Source organism: Eptesicus fuscus, chromosome 16 (assembly GCF_027574615.1).
Source record: "Eptesicus fuscus isolate TK198812 chromosome 16, DD_ASM_mEF_20220401, whole genome shotgun sequence".
Taxonomy (NCBI): domain Eukaryota; kingdom Metazoa; phylum Chordata; class Mammalia; order Chiroptera; family Vespertilionidae; genus Eptesicus; species Eptesicus fuscus.
In genome coordinates, this window is record NC_072488.1 from 16,205,802 (window position 1) to 16,225,924 (window position 20,123).

General features: G+C 41.9%; 1 protein-coding gene across 1 annotated transcript in view; it reads left to right on the forward strand.

The window, feature by feature from the left end:
* RASGRP3 (RAS guanyl releasing protein 3) overlaps window positions 1–15,375 on the forward strand; it is a 74,875-nt gene extending 59,500 nt beyond the window's left edge. The window contains exons 15-19 of the mRNA XM_054728184.1: window positions 1,727–1,874; window positions 6,743–6,779; window positions 9,417–9,542; window positions 9,877–10,241; window positions 14,982–15,375. Coding sequence (XP_054584159.1) covers window positions 1,727–1,874; window positions 6,743–6,779; window positions 9,417–9,542; window positions 9,877–10,241; window positions 14,982–14,990 — 685 coding nt within the window. The 3' untranslated portion in view covers window positions 14,991–15,375. The remainder of the gene's footprint in view (window positions 1–1,726; window positions 1,875–6,742; window positions 6,780–9,416; window positions 9,543–9,876; window positions 10,242–14,981) is intronic.
* The last annotated feature ends 4,748 nt before the right edge of the window (window positions 15,376–20,123 follow it).

Here is a 20,123-nt window from a genome sequence, read left to right on the forward strand (position 1 = left end):
TTTCTTTATCTTCAAATAATTCTTGAAAAATTAAATGAGTGTAGAGGTTCAAACCCAGCTCATTGGAAAAATGATTAAAAAATAACTGCCAAGAAAGCCTGGCATTAATAATTTGGTTAATTTTTAATTGTCTGAGATTAATTCATAGTTTAAAAACCATCCATAATGAAATGCTGGATTTTATATTGGTGATATGGCCACATTATATCATGTTAAATTCCTCTGATATTTTTGTTGGTGTAAGAAATTTTTAAAAATTAAAGCTGTATGTAATTCAACATACCAAGGAAAGCCTTGGTACTTTATCATAAATGTCTTAAAAACTTAATTCATCTTTATTGTATATCTAGAACAAATAATATTTTAAATGAATTAAATTATTAAAAACAAAAATTTCCTTTATAAAATAAAAGTTAAGTTACCCACAAGCTGCCCACTTCTTTCCTTTGTTTGTTTCTATGAGTAGCACATACATAGGACATAAACTTAAAATCATTTCCCAGTCTTTATTTCTTTTTCTCTGATGATACCTTAGATGGAACTGAGACTTTCCAGCAGATATACAACTTTTGTTCCCCAAAAAATGAAGGTTTGAAGTATTGATAGCTTACATGATTTCTTTGGTCAGACAGTCAAATATGTTGATTTTGAGAGGAAAATGGACCATCCAGGAAGAGATTCTAGCAGGTTGCTGAAGATGTAGCACCAAGATTCAGGGGAACAGTCAGGGCTGGAGATGTAGAGTGTGATGTCTTCAGCCCAGTGGTATAAGCTGGACTCCCAGGCGTAAGAGCCAAGATGGGGCCCGAGGAATTGATTTTGGAGACTCCTCTCCCCACATGTAGAAGCTAAAAGGAAGAAGTGGGTTCTGCAGAAGAGCCATGAAAAGGGAGGAAAACACAGGCATCCCTGTTCACATGCCGCCAGCAGGAGAACCAGCTCAGTGAATGAGAGAAAGCTACTTGAGGATGTCATTGTGACAGTTTCAATAGAATGGTAAGGTTAGAAACCTGATCATATGGAGTAAAGAGTAACGGAAGGAATGGAAAAAATGTCTAATGAATACTCTTTTTGAAAACTTTTGGAATTAGAGAAGAAAGAGAGAAAAGACAAGTATAGGCGATGGCATCAGGACTGAGGAAAGGCATTTTTAGGAAGGAAGTCCTGAGCATATCTGTAAACAGAGGAGGAGTGGGTGGAGAGAGGGAGCAGAACCTGAGGAGGCTGGAGGGGGGCGGGGGATGGGAGCAAGACTTCCGCTGAGAGAGGATGACTCCAAGAGAGGGTTACCAATGGCAGTGGCCTGGATGGCATCATACTGAGTAAATATGAGAATGGTGGGTCCAATGATCAGTTTTCTGCCTTCCTCTTGCAGTCTGATTCTTGCAAACTCTGTTGCAAGGCAAGGGGTAGAAAGGAGATGTCCTTCTGGAAGTTCCTATTTAGTAATAAAGGAGACTTTCTGTGCTATGGTGCACAGGACACACACACACACACACACACACACACACACACACACACATCTTCTGCTTACTAAGAAAGCCTTTGGCACTTCAAACCTTTGGCTTATGAGAGGTCCTCTCCTCCTTCCAGATGTAACAGAGAAGTGAACCTTCCTCACCTGCTTTCAGCCACAAAAGGTTTGGGGGAGTAAATGATTAAAGTGTGACAACCACTTTGCAATATGGTATTCAAAGATCCCTCCCTTCTTTGATTCTCTTCACAGGGATGGCCTAATTAGTAAAGATGAAATGATGGCTTACTTCCTGAGAGCGAAGTCCCAACTACACTGTAAAATGGGACCAGGATTTATCCATAATTTTCAGGAGATGACCTATCTCAAGCCAACCTTCTGCGAACACTGTGCAGGATTTGTAAGTCTGTCTCCCATTGGTTCCTCTTGTCTGTGGTTATTTGTGCCGCATTGTGAGAAGGTTCACTAAACAGAACCCGTTGACTGCCTTGGATCAGAAGTTAAACATGGTGGCTCCCTGAAATTAAAAATTAAATAAAAAAAACAAAAGCAAGGTCTGCAGGTTTAGTTATGTTCTTTCTAGGGATACAGGACTAGCAAAAATAGGGAAGACTGGTGAGCCTGTTAACTCGAGTGAGCAATTTCTCCTACTGAATCCCTGCCAGGCAAACGTTCCACCCAATGAGCCCTGGCATTCATCACTAATCCTCATAAGTGATGCAATTAAGGAGAATATTCATCTTAGCCAGTTCCTCCCAGTTCTTATTTCATATGGTGTCAGTCACTAGAAATCCATCATGGCATGGCTCAGTAATTTATAACTCAAAAAGGAAAAAGACCTTTTTGAAGAGAGGATGGATATAACATTTACCCAGCACTTGAAATACTTCCGTAGACATTAGTGTAATTAATCCTCATTACTAGCTGTGACATGAGCATTTGACTCTCCCTATTTGCCTGTGAGGGTAGGAGGTCCAGAGAGGATAACCCAAGTTTCCCAGGATTGCACAGCCAATGGTGACCAGAGCCGGGACTCAAATGCAGGTGTTCTGACCTGAATCCTGTGCTCTAGCTACACCACTGCAACAAATGAAGATTACACACTTCATTTCCCCACATTTGATAAGTTTTTGGCAACTAAGGTCAGCTTTGGTCCTGGTATTAAACAAAGACTTCATCTTCTAGTTGATACCCAAGTTATAATAAGATGGAAAATGTGGCACTCAACGTAAGAGTGGCCCAGCAGCCAAGAGAATATGATTATTGCTCCTGGCTCAGTTATGTTAGCTTCATTCAGCCGTCAAGTCCCACTGTTGACCCATATTGAATTCACAGCTGATAATATATGCTACTACTAAATTACATTTTCCCCATCCCATCTCATTCTTGAAGAACTAGCTTTGAGAGGCCCCAAAGATAGGATTTTGTGTTTAAACACATACCACTCTGACAATGGATAAATAAGAGGCAGTGTTACCTCAAAGATGGCCCCAACTGGTCACAGCAGCTGATGTGGTCAAGGGCAAGGCCATCCTAACAAGCTCTCTTGGCCGACCCCCAGGGAAAGAGAGCTTCTACGAGCTTCACCACTGGAATTGCATTACCTGACCACTTGATCATAAAAGAAATCTGTCTCCTTTTTTGTGTTTCTCTCTTCTGGTGGGAATTTTTGCACGGATCTAGACCTGAAAGGTGCTGACGTGGGATGAGGCCATGTGTAGCACTCAGTTGCAGAGTGGGGCTCAGCAAACCTGTTAGGCCATGGCACAGCTCAGCCGAAAGTCAGGTTGAGATGTCTGTCTTTTCGTGTGTTGTGAGAGTTGGAGACCCTTATCAAATCTCAGGAGCTTATCTCTGCTCTCCAGTCCTTCCAGATGTCTCTCCATGAAAAGGACTGTCACCAGTTCTGTAGAAACAACACGGCAGTGTTTCCGGGGTGCATCCACACTCCTCTCCCCAACTCATCAGAGCAGATTTGCTGGCGCTAGGTTCTTGATGCGGCTGTGATGAGTTAGAAAGCTCTGGACTTGGAGTCAGGAATCCTGGCTTTGAATCTCACCTCTGTCCCTTAATTAACTCTTTGTTCTTGACCAAGTTACTGACCATCTCTTTGTTTTCCTATCTGTAAAGGGGGTTAATACTTACCTGTCACATAGCTCAGAGTAAATATATATTTTATATATTTTAGTGTTCCTTGGTACTTTTGGAACTTAATGAAATGAACTCATTAAAATTTTAATATCCCTATTTTATTTTTTCAAATATATTTAATCGTTGCTACAATTTGACTTGATCTTTACTCACAAACATTTTTAAAAGCCCATTGGTTCCAAAGGGATTTATAACTATAACTCTCGCCCTGGCTGGTGTGACTCAGTTGGATGAGCGTTGGCCTATGTTCCAAAAGGTCGCTGGTTTGATTCCCAGTCAGGGTACAGGCCAGAGTTTGGGGCTCGATTCCCAGTAGGAAGTGTACAGGAGGCAGCCAGTTGATGTGTTCTCTTTCATATCGATGCTTCTCCCTCTCCCTTCCTCTCTCTCTCAAATCAATATAAACATATTTAAAATAAATAAAACTCTCTAGATATATAATTGAAAGGCTTTGTAGGGGAATGTAAAGAACCATTTATCAGTGACTAGACCACCTGCTTTTGAAATGAATTCTATTTTAAGGGTAAAAAATATAAACAGACAATGCTTAAAATACACTTATTTTAAAATTAGAATTCCAGAACTGAAAGAGTTTTGCTAATTCCCTTATTACAGGGTCTGGAGAAGTTAAGTGACTTCCCTAAGGTCACATGGAACCTTAGCAGCAGGTCTGTGACTCATCTCCAGGTCCCCTGACTCCCGGTCCAGTGCCCCTTACATCACAATCAATCCCCCAAATGTTACAGCAGCCTGAGGTCTCCAATCAAAGGACCATGGGAAGTACTCCTACACACTCATCTGCATGAGGCCACCCTTTCCTGGTCCTTGGCTGGCTCACTACCCAGCGCCTCTTCCTGCCCAGTGTTGTCTCCTAGTTGCTAAGTAAGGAGGCAACAAGCAATACCCTGACTTCCCCTCCTGAGAGGACTCGGGCTTGACTGTCTCTCTTTCAGCAGTTCCTGCGGCTATGCTAATCATGTGTCATATCCGGATAGGAGGATGCTTCCTAACACGTATCCTTTCTTGTCCTAAATCAGTGGCTTTTGCTCCCCACACAGGGCACCCAGGAGCAGTGGCTTCCTGTCTTTCTTCCAAGTGACACATTGTTCTTTCCCTGCTTACTAGCTATGAGGCCTTCCCACCTGAATGCTCCGCTCTGCAGCTCAGTCTCATCTGTAAAAATGAGGAAATTATTATTTCCTACACCACAGGGAGAGTGTGAGCATCAAATGAGTTAATGCACATAAAGAGCTTAAAACCGTGCTTCTCCCATAGCAAGACTCCAATACACCTTAGCTATTATTATTATTGTTATTCTCCAATACACCTTAGCTATTATTATTATTATTATTGTTATTGCTGTTACCAAGGACTCAATGAGGTAACAATTTCTTATCACTACAAAGTTTTCCAGACATGGGACCTTGCAACTTATTTAATTTCCTGGATCGTCACACTTATCTATTATAAAAAAGGAATAAATGAGATTATCTTGATGGTCCTTAAGGCTCTGACATGATGTCTCTGCCCTGACCACCCACTTGCTTTTGCTGTATTGTCTCCTCCCACCCTAGTCCAGTTACTCTAGGCACCTGAGGCCTTGCTTCCAGTCAGTTGTCATATGTATATGTATATGTATATGTATATGTATATGTATATGTATATGTATATTTTAATTGATTTCAGAGAGGAAGGGAGAGCGAGAGAGAGGTAGAAACATCAATGATGAGAGAATCTCTGATCAGCTGCCTCCTGCACACCTCCCCACTGGGGATTGAGCCCGCAACCCCAGCATGTGCCCTGACCGGGAATCGAACATCGAGCTGTGACCTCCTGGTTCATAGGTCATGTTCAACCACTGAGCCACACCAGCTGGGCCCAGTCAGTTGACTTAATAATCCTTCTTGTCCCCAAGGTAACAAGTTGCCCTGCCCCAGGAGTCATTTGCATCTTAATAATGTAATCTGAAGAACCAAATAACTTTTAAGGCTCAAAGGAATCACTCTCCACTGGAGGGATTTTCTTGTCAGGAGGAGGGTAAGGAGCAGCCTTTATAATGCCCTGCATCACTTCACATTGGCAGAGGGCCATAGTGCCTACACTCAGGGCACTGTTCCCCTGCAGTGCGTTGTGAATGACATCTCCATCAGCCCCAGTAGGCCACCAGCCCGGCTGCTTTCAAAATTATTCTATTGAGTAGGTATCAGTCACCTAACCTAGCCATGAAAAGGTTCGGAGTGAGCTTCTTCACGTAAGCTCAGCCCATTTCATCCATCCGCACTGTATGTTCCTGGTGTCCCTGGTACCCACATGCAAGTGCTGTGACAGGCACAGGAAAGAACATGGGGAAGCCCCTTCTTCACAGTTTCCAGTGTGACACCACCAGGATGATGCCCCGGAACTGCCTGGACAAAATGCTCCGTCGCTTCCTACATCTCACTTCCTACGTGGTTGGCAGAATCTGAGCCTTTTCTGCATCCTTCATCCCTCACCCCCACCCTCAGCTCTGGCTCAGGCCAAACACTGAGCAAAGGCGGGGAATGAATGCACGAATAAATACTAGATCCTTTCCTCTTCTGCGTTCTCTCAAAGTACTAATGTTACTCAGAAGATAACCTGGCAAAATATAAATGCTTTATTGGGATGTGCACTGCTGAGGTCACTTAACACGCTAAGCACCCAGTCAGTCACCGGTGACTGACACTAGACTTTCTGTTCGGAAGACAAAACAAGCTGGGCGCTTAACATGTTAATTCCCTCCAATGGGCGCCTAGAGCGGCATGAAGAAAATGAAAGCCGAAGACAGAAAAGGTCTCCCCCCTGAATTTTGCTGAGAGCGCAGGTGCTAAAGTCCAATAAATGCACCAACGTCAGTTTCCCATCCCAGCTCCCATTTGGCTCCCAGACAGAAAAGGGAAGCCGAATTCCTGTTATCACCCCAGCTGGAGCGGGCTGGGGGAGGGTTCTTCTATCTGACAGGAAGGGTGTCAGGGGCAGCTACATCCTGTTTGTGCTCCACTAGTCATCACGCTTCCCAGGACTTCCTTCTTTGGGGGCCTTGTTTTCTTTCCAGATTTTTCTTCAGATTCCCTGACATCCCTTTGTCTTTTGTTACAGCTCTGGGGCATTATCAAGCAAGGATACAAATGCAAAGGTAAATGCATGTTACTGTGTTAACCTTTTCTACATGTGACATTTGGGACAAGAATCAAATTTGTGTGATGAAACCACAAAAGCTCTTGGCATGAAGGAGAACTTGGGTCTTTGGGGCCACTGGCAGCTGAGGAGTTAACGTGTCTAGGAAAGGACTCCCTGGAGTTTGGGGAGCCCAGACTGGGTTTTCAGAGCTTGTTAGAAGAGGAAGCACACACTTCTATCAGCCCGCAGACATCTAGCCCCCACATCTAAAATATCATGCTCATAATTATCAGCAAGCATCAAATAAGGTGGGAATTCTGAAGTGGGCCAGCCCTCGCTGAAATGCTGCATTATAAGAACTTTATCCTTCAGGGGGAAAACACACACATAACCAATACATATGCATTGCTTTCCACTCTCACACAGCTATTCCTTTCCCTAGTAAATCACAGATGTTGATGAGAAGAGAAACCTTGAAATGTACTTTTGTCCCTTTCAATGAATTAATTCATATAGCTCCCCCATTTAATTAAAATATAGAAACTGAATAAATACATATGTGATGACTGTAATACACATGCAGATTACTAGGCATTTAGGGCTGTGTTTGCTGCTTGTAATCTGTGAGTATTCTACATGATTGATATTTGATTTAAGAAGTTGCTGAATCTTTTATGCAGACTCTTGGTACTGGTTCTTTTAAGAATCTGATCATGCTCTTGAAAAATATAATAAAACTGTTGGCTCTTGAAAAATATAATAAAATATAAAAAATGCAATAAAACTGAACGGCACCAGGTGCTAGACTGGTGGGGTTGGACCGGACCTGGGTTCAGCAACCTCGGTACTTGAGTTCAGGCTAGGAAAGAATTCAGAGCCAAGACCTCAACTATAAGAGAACATTGATTTGGAAAATCACAGAGGTAGGAGAAGTAATTCATAGAAGAAATGGGCTTAGGAAACAAATTATAGAGACAAAGGAAGGGCCGTGGGAGCTTAGAAGTGAGGAAGATAAAGGTGACTGACTGTCCTGGGAGGAGGGGGAGGGAGAAGAGGAGGGAGGGAAAGGCTCCGCAGGGTCCCCAGAAGGTAGAGTGGGCTGGGTCCTCCATCTTAAGGGTTTTAAGGGTGGAGATTTTAGGGGCGGTCCCAGGGGTAGATCTCATAGAATATTCAGCAACTTTCCAGGTGTGTCCTTTCAGGATCGGGTTCTCCTTTGATGGATTGGTTATCACCAGGGCAAAGCGTTCATTTTTCAATGCAGCTGGTCCTGAGGTCAGCCTTGGGGTCACTGGTCTGGTTTTGCTGCTTTTCTGGACTGAGCTGAAATACAACTGAGGCCAGGATGTTATCTCTAGGGAGGAAAGGTCAGGGGATCCAAATCACATGACCACCAATGTGCTAGGGGAGGAAAGGTCACCTTGGGCACGAGGTCCCATCCTATAATTGCCCTTTGCTAGGCACCCAGGGCTTTCCACCCTGGTGGCTTCTGTACCTGGCCCATTGTCCTTGCTCTGCTCATGTCTGTCTAACTGCCTACCACAAAACAACAGAAAGAGACATCTTGATCACAGGATGCCTTCAAATTACTCTTGGTCCCTTGTGATGCCTTTTTTCTCTAGTCATCTTTCAGTGCTTGGCCCTCATTTTGCATGAACAGAACGCTTTCCTGAATCTCAATGGAAGCCACATTTTAGTGCTCAAAATTTTTCCCTTTAGATCTTTGTATCAGTGTCTTAGTCTAATTTGGATTTTTACTTTTCTAACTTGGATTTTTACTTTCAAGCAGCAAAGGAACTCCACTATCTTACTGCCCATTAGTTTTATCCTGCTTCTGTCCCTTGTACCCTAAAAGATAGACAGACACACACACACACACACACACACACACACACACAATTTTATGAAGATGAATATCAGTTAAACTCTTGGATCATCTTTGTACATATGGCATTTTCTCTTAAAGGCACAGAGAGTGAAAAAACTAAAATAGACTGAACATGTCATTACGACTTGATCTTTCTGTGATGTCATTCATTACAAGACCATTTGAAATAAGACCATTTGGGGGAAAATAGGTATTGGAAATCATTAGGTCCTCTGATGGTAAGAGAGAAATATACTCTTTAAAATTATCTTATCTGCTCAGTGAATCTAAGGGAAATGTAGGAATGGCATCAGATGAAAAATTTCTACACCAAGTAGCAATTAATATTCTAATTTTCTTAAGTAAAGCATTCTAATGGGAAATTTCACAGACTCTACTTCTGGCCCCCATTCTTCCTCTCTGTGGGGAATCCATGGCCTGGGAAAGAACCTCAGACTCACGTGACTTGCATTTAGTTTGGGGCAAAGGCAACTCCTCACCCAACCTAGTCCCTGCTTGTTGGCTCCCAGGACCTCAATGATCTGTGTAGAAAAAGAAGCTGCACAAATATAAGAGAACTATAGGAATTCCAGGCTGGCAAGAGTCCCACTGGCCTTTTCCAGCCCCTAGACTTGCCCCGTGGGCCTGAGTCGGGCTCTGAGCATCAACACAGAATCCAGGATGGAGGAGGGAGGGTGAACAGCTCAAGTGCAACCCTGGAAGCCCAGTCAGCACCAGAGGCACTTGGTTCTCACTAACCACCTGTGATGCTTTGGGATTTTTCAGACTGCGGAGCCAATTGTCACAAGCAGTGCAAAGACCTCCTGGTTCTGGCCTGCAGGAGATTTGCCCGGGCCCCCTCCTTGGGCAGTGGTCAAGGGTCGCTGCCTGGAAGCCCCTCATTGCCCCCAGGTAATGTCCTCTACTTTCTTTACTACCCCGATTTCTCTCTGCTTTCCTTCCCACACCTGGACCTCGGTTGGGTTCTGGATCTAAACCTGGTCAGAGTCGTTATAAACACCAAGGCATTCTTCAGGGTGAGCAGCAGCGGCTACAGCCTTGAATTCCCCTCACTCCTCTCTGCTTTCAGGTCTAACCTTCAATTCACCTGAAGCCAATTTCATTCTGCCTCTCGCCTGTTGCTCTGGGACCTGACCTGTCAGACTCCTATTGTTTGTACCAACCTCGATGGTTTGCTATGAAGCAATCAGATGCCAAATAATCACAATAATTTTCCCCCTTCCAGTGCAGGATGAGGTGTTCGAGTTCCCTGACGTCGCCGCTGGACACCAAGACCTGGACAGCAGAGCCATCACGCTGGTTACAGGCTCTTCTCGCAAGATCTCCGTGAGGCTGCAGCGGGCCACCACCAGCCAGGCCACCCAGACTGAGCCTGTATGGTCAGAGGCTGGCTGGGGAGACTCAGGGTCCCACACCTTCCCCAAGATGAAATCCAAGTTCCATGACAAAGCAGCAAAGGACAAAGGCTTTGCCAAGTGGGAAAATGAGAAGCCCAGGGTACAGGCTGGCGTGGATGTTGTTGACCGGGGCACCGAGTTTGAACCTGACCAGGATGAAGCAGACATGGGTGAAACCAGACAGGATGGTGAGGTCAGTGCTGGGTCAAACCACAAATAAATCAGAAGAGAAGCTGGCAGGGCTCAGATGAGTGTTACAGTGAGTTCAGGAGGCAGTCTGGTAGTTTTGAAAGCGGAATGGTTGGGAATCAAGACATGTCACTTTTTGATTTTCCCAATGGCTGGTTATGTGACCCTGGGCAAAATAGTTTCTTCTCTTTGGACCTCAGTTTTGTCACATATAAAATTGAACTGGTTGTGTCCTAAAACTTAGTGAAGGTGGCCACGTCTGTGTACTGAGATGATGTCCCAGGGACCTGTGACTGGTGTGTGTATTCATTTTACCAGTGTGCTATACTAATCAGCTTAGTTTTCCCAGTTAGAATCAGGAGGTAGTGGAAGTGAAAGACTGGTAGCTAAAGGAGAGTTGGAAACTCTTACCCCTATTTTAAAAGGAGGCTTTGACCTGGCTGATTTGGCTCAGTGGATAGAGCGTCAGCCTGCGGACTGAAGGATCCCTGGTTCGATTCTGGTCAAGGATATATGCTTTGGCTGCGGGCTTGACCCCAAAGTGGGGGGCATGCAGGAGACAGCCGATCAATGATTCTCTCTCATCATTGATCTCTCTCTCCCTCTCCCTTCCTCTCTGAAATCAATAAATATATTTTTTAAAAATAAATAAAAGGAGGCTTTGACAGCCTCATGGAGAAGGGGGTGGTGAGAATGAGACATGGGGACCTCACAGTTCTCTAAGCTAGACTCTGCCTCCACACAAAAATTACACTCAAATCATCCAAAGCAAATTGGGAAGCATATGGAACTTGTTAGAACAAGCTGAAAATATAAATTGATTCAAGATGGACTTAGATAAATTTATTAGTCAACAATTCATAGTGTATTAAGAACAAGGATTTGGGGAAATTGGTGTCATATTCCTAACCTTCAAAGCAATGTCATGGAGGGCAGCCATTGTCTGCCTATTGAATCCGTCTCATAAACCGAATATTGGGTTAGGCAGAGATCCTATTGGATCAAGCCAGTGCTCTTTATTCTTTTGGGTGGTCCTCCACATTCCACACTCCTCAGGAGACCTAAACACGTAGTCTCCATAGTTTCCCAGGATGAGACAAACTCCAATGACCTTTAATTAAAATTCCTCTAGTTCCTTCGTCACTGAAGACAATAAGGAGGCCACACATAGCTTCAGTCAGATGAAGTTTATTGTAAGTTCCTGCTGAGCCATTTTTTTTTCCTTTCTTATAACACCAACTTTGTTTCAATATCTTTTATTGGTCCCCGGCCCGGGTGAGGCCGCACGCCCCCTGGTCCGGGTGAAGCTGGATCTCAGGTCTGGGTGAGGCCGTGCCCCTGGGTTTGGGAGAGGCCACATGCCCCTGGGTCCGGATGAGGCTGGGTCCCGGGCCTGGGTGAGGCCGCACGCCCCCTGGTCTGGGTGAGGGTGCGTGCCCCTGGGTTCGGGTGAGGCCACGCGCCCCTGGGTCCGGGTGAGGCCGTGCCCCTGGGTCCGGGCGAGACCAAACCAGAGGGAGTCGGACCTGCATTACCACCATTTGTCCACCATCCAGAGCTGAGGGGTCAGTGCTGACATGTACACATAAGGAACTGGTGGACATTGAAATTGGGTCTCAAAAGAACTGTTGGTCCAGAAAGAAATTCACTACAGACTGATTCATTTGCCTGTCAGCATAACTATTATTGCTCGTCTCACATTCGGTTCTTATAAGTATATTTCTAGTAACACATGATCTCACTCATCTAGGGGAAATGATGAACAACATAGACTGATGAACAAGAACAGACCCAGAAACAAGGAGGCATCGATCGGACTGTCGGGCCTCAGAGGGAGGGTAGGGGAGGGTGGGGGTAGGGGGGAGAGATCAACCAAAGGACTTGTGTGCATGCATAAGAGCCTAACCAATGGTTAAGGACAACAGGAGGGTGGGGGCATCCATGGGGAGGGGTGTGGGATGGGAATGGGGGATGAGGACAAATATGTGACACCTTAATCAATAAAGAAATTTAAAAAAATATATCTTTTATTGGTTTTTAGAGAGAGAGAACGCAAGAGAGAGAAACATTGATGTGAGATTGGTCAGCTGCCTCCTGCACACTCCCCACCAGGGATCAAGCCTAAAACCCAGGCATGTGTCCTGACCAGGAATCGAACAGGCAACCTTTCAGTGCATGGGATGATGCCCAACCAACTGAGCCACACTGGCCAGGGCTCTTATAACACCAACTTTAAAAAACAGCTTCACTGACATATAATTTACATACTATAAAATTTACCTATTTAAAGTGTATAATTCAATGGTTTTAAGTATATTCACAATGTTGCACAACCATCACTACATTCTAATTTTAGAACATTTATATCATTCAAAAAAAACACCCTGTGCCCATTATTCACTTCTCATCTTCCCACCTAGCCCAGCCTTAGGTAACCAACTAATTTACTTTCTGTCTTTGTATATTTGCAATACCAACTTTATTTATTTTTATTTTTTAATACATTTTTATTGATTTTAGAGAGAGAGGAAGGAAAAGGGAAAGAGAGAGAGAGACAGGGAGAGAAACATTGATTGGCTGCCTCCTACACACCCCCTGCTGGGGATAGAGCCCCAAACCCGGGCATTTGCTGTGACCAGGTATGGAACCAGCAACCTCTCAGTGTATGGGACGATGCTAAAAGCAACTGAGCCGCACCAGCCAGAGCCCAACTTTATTTTTAATGTTCCCCCTACTAATCATCTTGGCAAATATTTCAGTCCTATCCAGTATTTCTTTTAATGGTCTCACATAGTTCAAGCTTGGACTATAAAGGTGGGTAGGAAAAAATTCATGATTTGGTGATAGAGGAAGATATCGTAGGGCAAGGGATCTTAGGGTCTAAAAAAAGGCTTCAGGAAATTCATGAAAGTGCATTATATTTTATGTAAAATTATACGTGCACCTATGCTCATTTCGGGGCAGAGTTTCTTAAGAAGGTCTGCAATCCAAAAAGTAGCGAGGAGTCAGTGTTAGAATTTTTGGATGGTGCCTGAAATTGTACTAGTCACCCCAAGTACCACGTCAGCCTGCAGAGGCTATTGCCATGAGCAATGTGGCTGTTAGTGAAATCTCAGAAAAAGAGCTTCTGTGGTAGAGTAATAGGGTGCCCATGGACCATCTGTGAATTCAGATGAGTACCTGTGTTTGTTTAACTAGCCATGAGATCACTTCCGTTGGCTAGCACCATTCTAGTTTCTTAAACCTTGCTCTGGGTTAGGTGTAGAACAGCCACTTATCATACATGGGTAAGATTTCCTGATCTTCACTCTCTATAAGGAAATAGAAACAAAGATCTTCATTTGATTCTTTAAATATTGGACCTTTATGTTCATGTGTTCCCTTACCCTTTCAATTTTCTGATCTCATAAACCACAGAGATGGTTCACTGATCACTAGTATTTAATTTTATTTGTGCTAATTGAAGAAGATAGTATGTTCTTATGTAAAATGTATTGGTGTACAGTCTTAACCCTCACCCAAATCAGCAACAAATAAGAAGATATTTACCCTTGTTTAGGGAAAAGGCAAGCAGGAAAAAATGTAACAAAATTACACCAAGAGTTAAATATGTAGGAGTTTTCAAATTTAAGAGTTTTTCTATCGAGCAAGACCAATGAATGGCTTTAGAAGGAATGATCTACACATTTATTATTTAGGTTCAGATGATATTTATGAGTCCGATAAGTAAAAATGTTAAACAGACAAAGGAAGTAGTTGGATTTATGATCTGTGTTTTTCCTTCCGTGGAGTTCCAGGACTTGCATGCATTTTGAAATATAAGGGTGTGAACATTTTCTGTGGTGGTGGATACCATTCCACCAATGATCATTGGGCCCTTGGATAGCAAGAAAAGGTCAAGATTACTCTCTTGGCACTAAGAATATGCATATTTTCTTTATAATGCTTCTTTGTTTTTTATTTTCTGCTAACTTAAAATAATTAAACATAGAAAGGCTAGGAAATGGTGGACTAGACAAATGTTTATCTATGTATACCTATAAATATCAGTATAGATATAGATCTTTTTCCCTTATAAATTTTCTCAGTATCCTTATACTAATATATATTATGAATTTCTAAAAGGGAAACCTTGCCCTGGCCAGTTTTTCTCAGTGGTTAGAGCATCAGCCCTAGACTGAAGAGTCACGGGTTTGATTCTGTCAAGGCCACATACCTTGGTTTCAGGCTCGATCCCCGGCCCCAATCGGGATGTGTACATGCGACAACCAATTGATGTGTCTCTCTCATATCAATGTTTCTCTCTCCCCTTCTTCCTCCCCTTCCACTCTCTCTCTTAAAAAAAAAAATCAATGGAAAAAATATCCTTGGGTGAGAATGATGATGATAGATAGATAGATGATAGATAGATAGATAGATAGATAGATAGATAGATAGATAGATAGATAGATAAAATAACAGGGAAACCTCCACAAAGGATATTTCAGGGACCAGTGCTTTGTAGAGTACCCTGTAGGGAGAAGTGTCCTTATTGGCAAGGGTATTTATTGGATGGGAGCCTCTGTATGGACGCCTTTACGATTTTATGTGCTGGGTGGAAACATGATCTTTTAATTCTCTCTAAATCTTGAGAGTACAGATTCTGATCACTTGAGATGGCCCTTCAAAGAGACAGCACTTTAGGAGCACTCTTATTTTGTTCAATGAGACGCAGCCATGCAACAGGTTCTGATTTGTATTGCAGGATGGCTGACTTCAGGCTGAAGACACCGAACGCAATCACGTTGGCATTTGGAAGGAGCAAGATGAGAAACTCGGAAGAACAGTCCAACTCTCAGGAAGTTACCTGAAAAGATATGTGGACGTTTACTGCCTAGTGACACCGGGGGATCTCCCTGATTGGACTATGGGACAGAGGACTTGCCCTATGAACTATTTATTTCCTCCCCGCCCCCGCCCCTGGTTAGGTGCCGCAAAGACTGTGTTATGTAGTTGGTGGTTTTCTCATGTATCTTTCTCTAGAGCCATTCATATACGGGTGAAATGGAAGCTTTTGTGCATGTACTTGATACTTACTCTCTATCAGACTTTGCTTTTTTTTTTTTTGTGAGAATATTATTTCAGTATTTTTATAAACTTTTTTTTTTGGGGGGGGGGCGGGTTTAATGAGAAGTTGATCTTGAGGGTTTTTTGTGTGCTTTTTGGATGGGACCAGGACTTAACATTTTCTTGAGGGACAAGGATGCTATTCAGATCCTGGAAGGCAGTGATTCTTCTAAATGACCATCTGATGCAAGGAGAAGCTGTTTACATTGTTGTTGTTTTTTATCACATGGTTGCTATTAATATGTGTAATAAGTCACACATTTATATAATCACATAAGTCTTACCAATTCTGCATCACTAGGAAGCTCCAACACAGCCATGAAAACTCTCCTAATAAAAAAATTCCTAATATTTACAATTGCCATAAATTAATGAATTTTGTCATTTGAAAATTAACTCTTCTTTTCCCACCTGACTAGGGTTAGTCATCTTTATTAAGACTTCTATTAAAACTGCTATTAAGAAATGTGAACCACAAAAAATCAGTTCAAATCTTTGGGGATAAAATTTAGAAGAAACACACACCACTTAGTGAAATACAAAACAACCATCAATTTTTAAAAACTCAAAATAGTTCTAAGTATTTCATTTGTTAAAAGAGAGAATTTGGGGCTGTAAAAGAGCCCTAAGAAATTGCCATCCATAATTAAAGAGCGTCATAGGAAGCAAATCACAAACCAGCTTTGATGAACAAGATTTCATTTAAAATTTTAGTGTCAATATTTTATATATCTTTTTATATATCTTTGACCCAAAATAACTCTACGTGGGCCTGTTTGTTACATGATGAGAGGAGAGAGCACTTGGTTTAAGATGTTCAAAAGTAGACATGGGATTGAGCCTGGGGATGAGGGCAATGACCTGCTACCAAGTGATCAGTTAGAACTGTACCCACAGAGGTGCACTGGTCTACATTTGGAAATTTAAGAGTATAAATAGTCCATGTAAGGCAGAATTCATTTCTATTTGGGGCAGTCACGTCAGTAAAAAATTGCCTTTTTTTCTCTTTTCCCATTAGGTCATTGAGGACAGTTCTGCTCAGCAAACATTTGTTGAGCACCTACCTGCTCTAGGCATTTCCTATGCTAGATGCACAAAGACAAGCAATGCTTGGTCTCTACTCTCAGAAGCTGAGAGCCTGTGGGCATTAAGGCAAGGTGGTTGCTTAAAATACAGTTCCAAATTTGCTAGAACTGGCATAATTGTGCGATTCGGAGATGGATTTGCAGAGATACTGAAAATTAAACCAAGTTATTAGTTGAAGGAGCCGTGACTAAGCCAAGTAACATGAGAATTCACCATATGGAAACACCTCAGAAGGTAAACAGCCACCCCCAAGTGTTGGTTTTATGTATATATGCTATCTGTTCTTATTCCTAAATGCAATGAAATACATGCTAACAAAATTAAAAACAGAAAATGGCAGTTTAAGTACAAGCAACCTTTCTTGTGTTGTTGTTTTTTTTTTAATTTAAGAAAATTCAGGAAGGAACTTGTTAATAAATGTTAGACTATTCTTTTTTTTTTCAGAGCAATTATATTCTTGCCACTCAGTATGGGCTACTTTTGAGTAAAAAACAAACACAAACAAAATAAAATAAAACAAACGTATGTGTGTACATGTGTATAAATTATATGTGTGTATATGTATATAAATATGTACATACACTATACTATTTGTAGAAATTTGAGTCCATACTGAGCAACTTGATAATTAAGATTATATCATTTACTCACAACCAATGGTGATTGTGATGATTCCAATCTACCAATTTCTCATAATCAGCAAAATAAACAAAATAGGCGAACCCATGGTGGAGCAGAAGGATATTCCTCCAGACCTTCCTTTTGTGGTTTTGATGATCATGGTCACCTTTTAGGTGGAAAGCAAAAACAAAACTCTTAACAGTGAATATTATTAGGTACCAGGAGAGGATATGCTATATGATGCAACTGGGTCTTCATTGAAGGACATACAAATTGGGTTGAGGCATTTTTATATCTGCCTAAACCAGAGGACGGCCCTAATGGTATTTGAACAATTTAGGTTGAGTGGTTGCTTTTTAGAGCAATAATGTCCCCAGATTTCTCTGGTAACAGAGTCTCTCCAAAAGTCAGAGGGGTTTGGTATTTAATAATGCAGGACTCCTACAGAAGAGAACTGTTATTAATAGTAAGAGCATAATATTCCTAAGATAAACACATTGATTTTGCCAAAATATACAAGACTCTAAACCAGCTTTCGCCAACGGGTGGTCTGTGGGCCACTAGTGATCCGTGAGGTCTGAAAGGTTGGCGACCACTGCTCTAAATGACTGAGGAGGTAATTTCAGTCAAATGAGATTACAATATACCTTTGGTATGCAATCCACAACCAGATTTAAATCCCATCTTTCTCCCTTAGAGTCATGAGATCCTATTTGAGCCTCAATTTCATTATTTGAAAAAAGAGAGTTTTCACCACCTTCCTCAACTACCTCATAGAGTTGTTATAAAGATCAAGTCAAATAATATTTGTAAAAATACACTGTAAAGACCTTTTAAATTAGTGAATACTATTTTTCAACTAAGCAGGGTTCTACTCTAAAATTGTCTTCAAGATCTCAGACTCTATGTGATACAGGGCTGTGTACTTTGGAGGCTCTAAATACATCATTTAACTAAATTTTGTGTCACCAGACCAGCATGGCTCAGTGGTTGAACTTCAACCTATGAGCCAGGAGGTCACGATTTGATTCCATAGTCAGGTCACTTGCCAAGCACGGTGGGGGCAGGAGGCAGCCAATCAATGATTCTCTCTCATCATTGATGCTTCTATCTCTTTCTTCCTCTCCCTCTCTGAAATCAATAAAATATATATTAAAAAAACAACAACTAACTTTTGTGTCAAATAAGGCTTATCCAAGCAAAGAAGCATAAGTGAAAAATATTCAAAGTTTTTCTTATTCCTGGCACTGTGTGTAGTTTTTGTCCGTTTTCTAAGATCAGTTATTCTTGCTCTGTTTGAAAATAAGTAGGCAAGATAAAGAAACCAAATGGGTAAAATGTAAATGAGTTTAGAGAAAAATAGGACAAAATATAAACCTGATTAAGAGGCTAGCTCTCGAAAGAACTACAGGGAGACAAGAAGGAAACAAAAACTAATTTTTAAAATAAAAAGTATGCCCGGCCGGTGTGGTTCAGTGGTTGACCATGGACCTATGAACCAGGAGGTCACAGTTTGATTCCCAGTCAGGGCACATGCTGAGGTTGTGGGCTTGATCCCCAGTGTGGGGCGTACAGGCAGCCAATTAATGATTCTCTCATCATTGATGTTTCTCTCTCTCCCTCTCCCTTCCTCTCTGAAATCAATAAAAATGTATTTAAAAAAAATAAAATAATAAAAAGTACGTCATTTATTTTACAACCATTCATTCAAAGTGGTGACGATAGGAAGCTACTTGGAATTTAAGGCTCATCAGGAAATAGCTTTCTCCAGCTGCGTCCAAATCCTGCCTGCTGAAGTCTAGAGGCTACTTGGACCTCAAACCAAAATATTTACTTAATTTTCTCTTTAAAATGTTAATGGCGAGCACGTTGGCATTCACATTCAGTGACTTGCATTTTATATATAATAGCATAAGGGAAGCATGACCACAGCAGCTGGCCTAAGCCCTTCAAAAATAAATTGTCATAAAAACCTGAAAAAGGAGGGGGAGGAACAGTTTTGGATCAGATAAAACACACGAACCAAATGAAACGCAACCCACCAAATGCAATGTTGAAAACCTTGATTGGACTCTGGATCCAAAAAATAAATAAAGCAGATGTTTTCAGGGAGCAACCGGGGAATATGGACCTTATATTAAATGATGTATTGAATGCTCATTCACTTCAGTTGATAGTGATTTTAGGGTTTTCAGGAGAATGTCTATTTTTAGAAGATGCCTGTTGATGTAGTTAGGGATGAAGAATCAATATCTGAAGTTTACTTTCAAATTGTTCAGTCAAAAAAAAAAGTTTTGCATAAAAAGATAAAGCAAATGTGGCAAGATGGTAACAGTTGTTGAATCGAGGCACATGGATATGCATTGTACTATTTTTTAAACTTTTCTGAAGGTTTGTAGTTAAAAGTTGGGCTAAATGGTATGGACCCTCTTAGGGTCTGTGTCACAGAGGAACAAATTGAGCAAAGGTGAACAAGGGTGACAAATGCTTCCTTGTAGCAAATTCCCAAGGAATGACTGCAGAAAAATGCATAGTCACACTTTTAATAATTACCTATGGCCTAGCTGGTTTGGCTCAGTGGATAGAGCGTCGGCCTGTGGACTGAAGGGTCCCGGGTTTGAGTCCAGTCAAGAGCACATGCCTGGTGCTGTGGGCTCGATCCCCAGTAGGGGGTGTGCAGGAGGCAGCCAATCAATGATTCTCTCTCATCATTGATGTTTCTATCTCTCTTTCCCTCTTCCTCTCTGAAATCAATAATATATATATATATGTATATTTATATAAAATATATATTAAATAATAATTACCTATGAAACAGAAAAAAATCACAGAACTATTTGTTAGCAGAACAGAGACAAGAATCAATTTTTTTAAAACTCCTAATACAGTCCTCTTCCCAGGAATTTCCCCATTGCTCTCATTTTTTCCTACAGCTACGATGATTTCAAAGGTGATGCTCTGTACACTCACAGGTAGCAGAGGTAAGAAGGGGTTGGCTGGTGTACAGTATGCAGAGAGATCGCTCTGGTCTACGACAGTGGGTACATAATGTGGGTCCCTCAGATACACATGA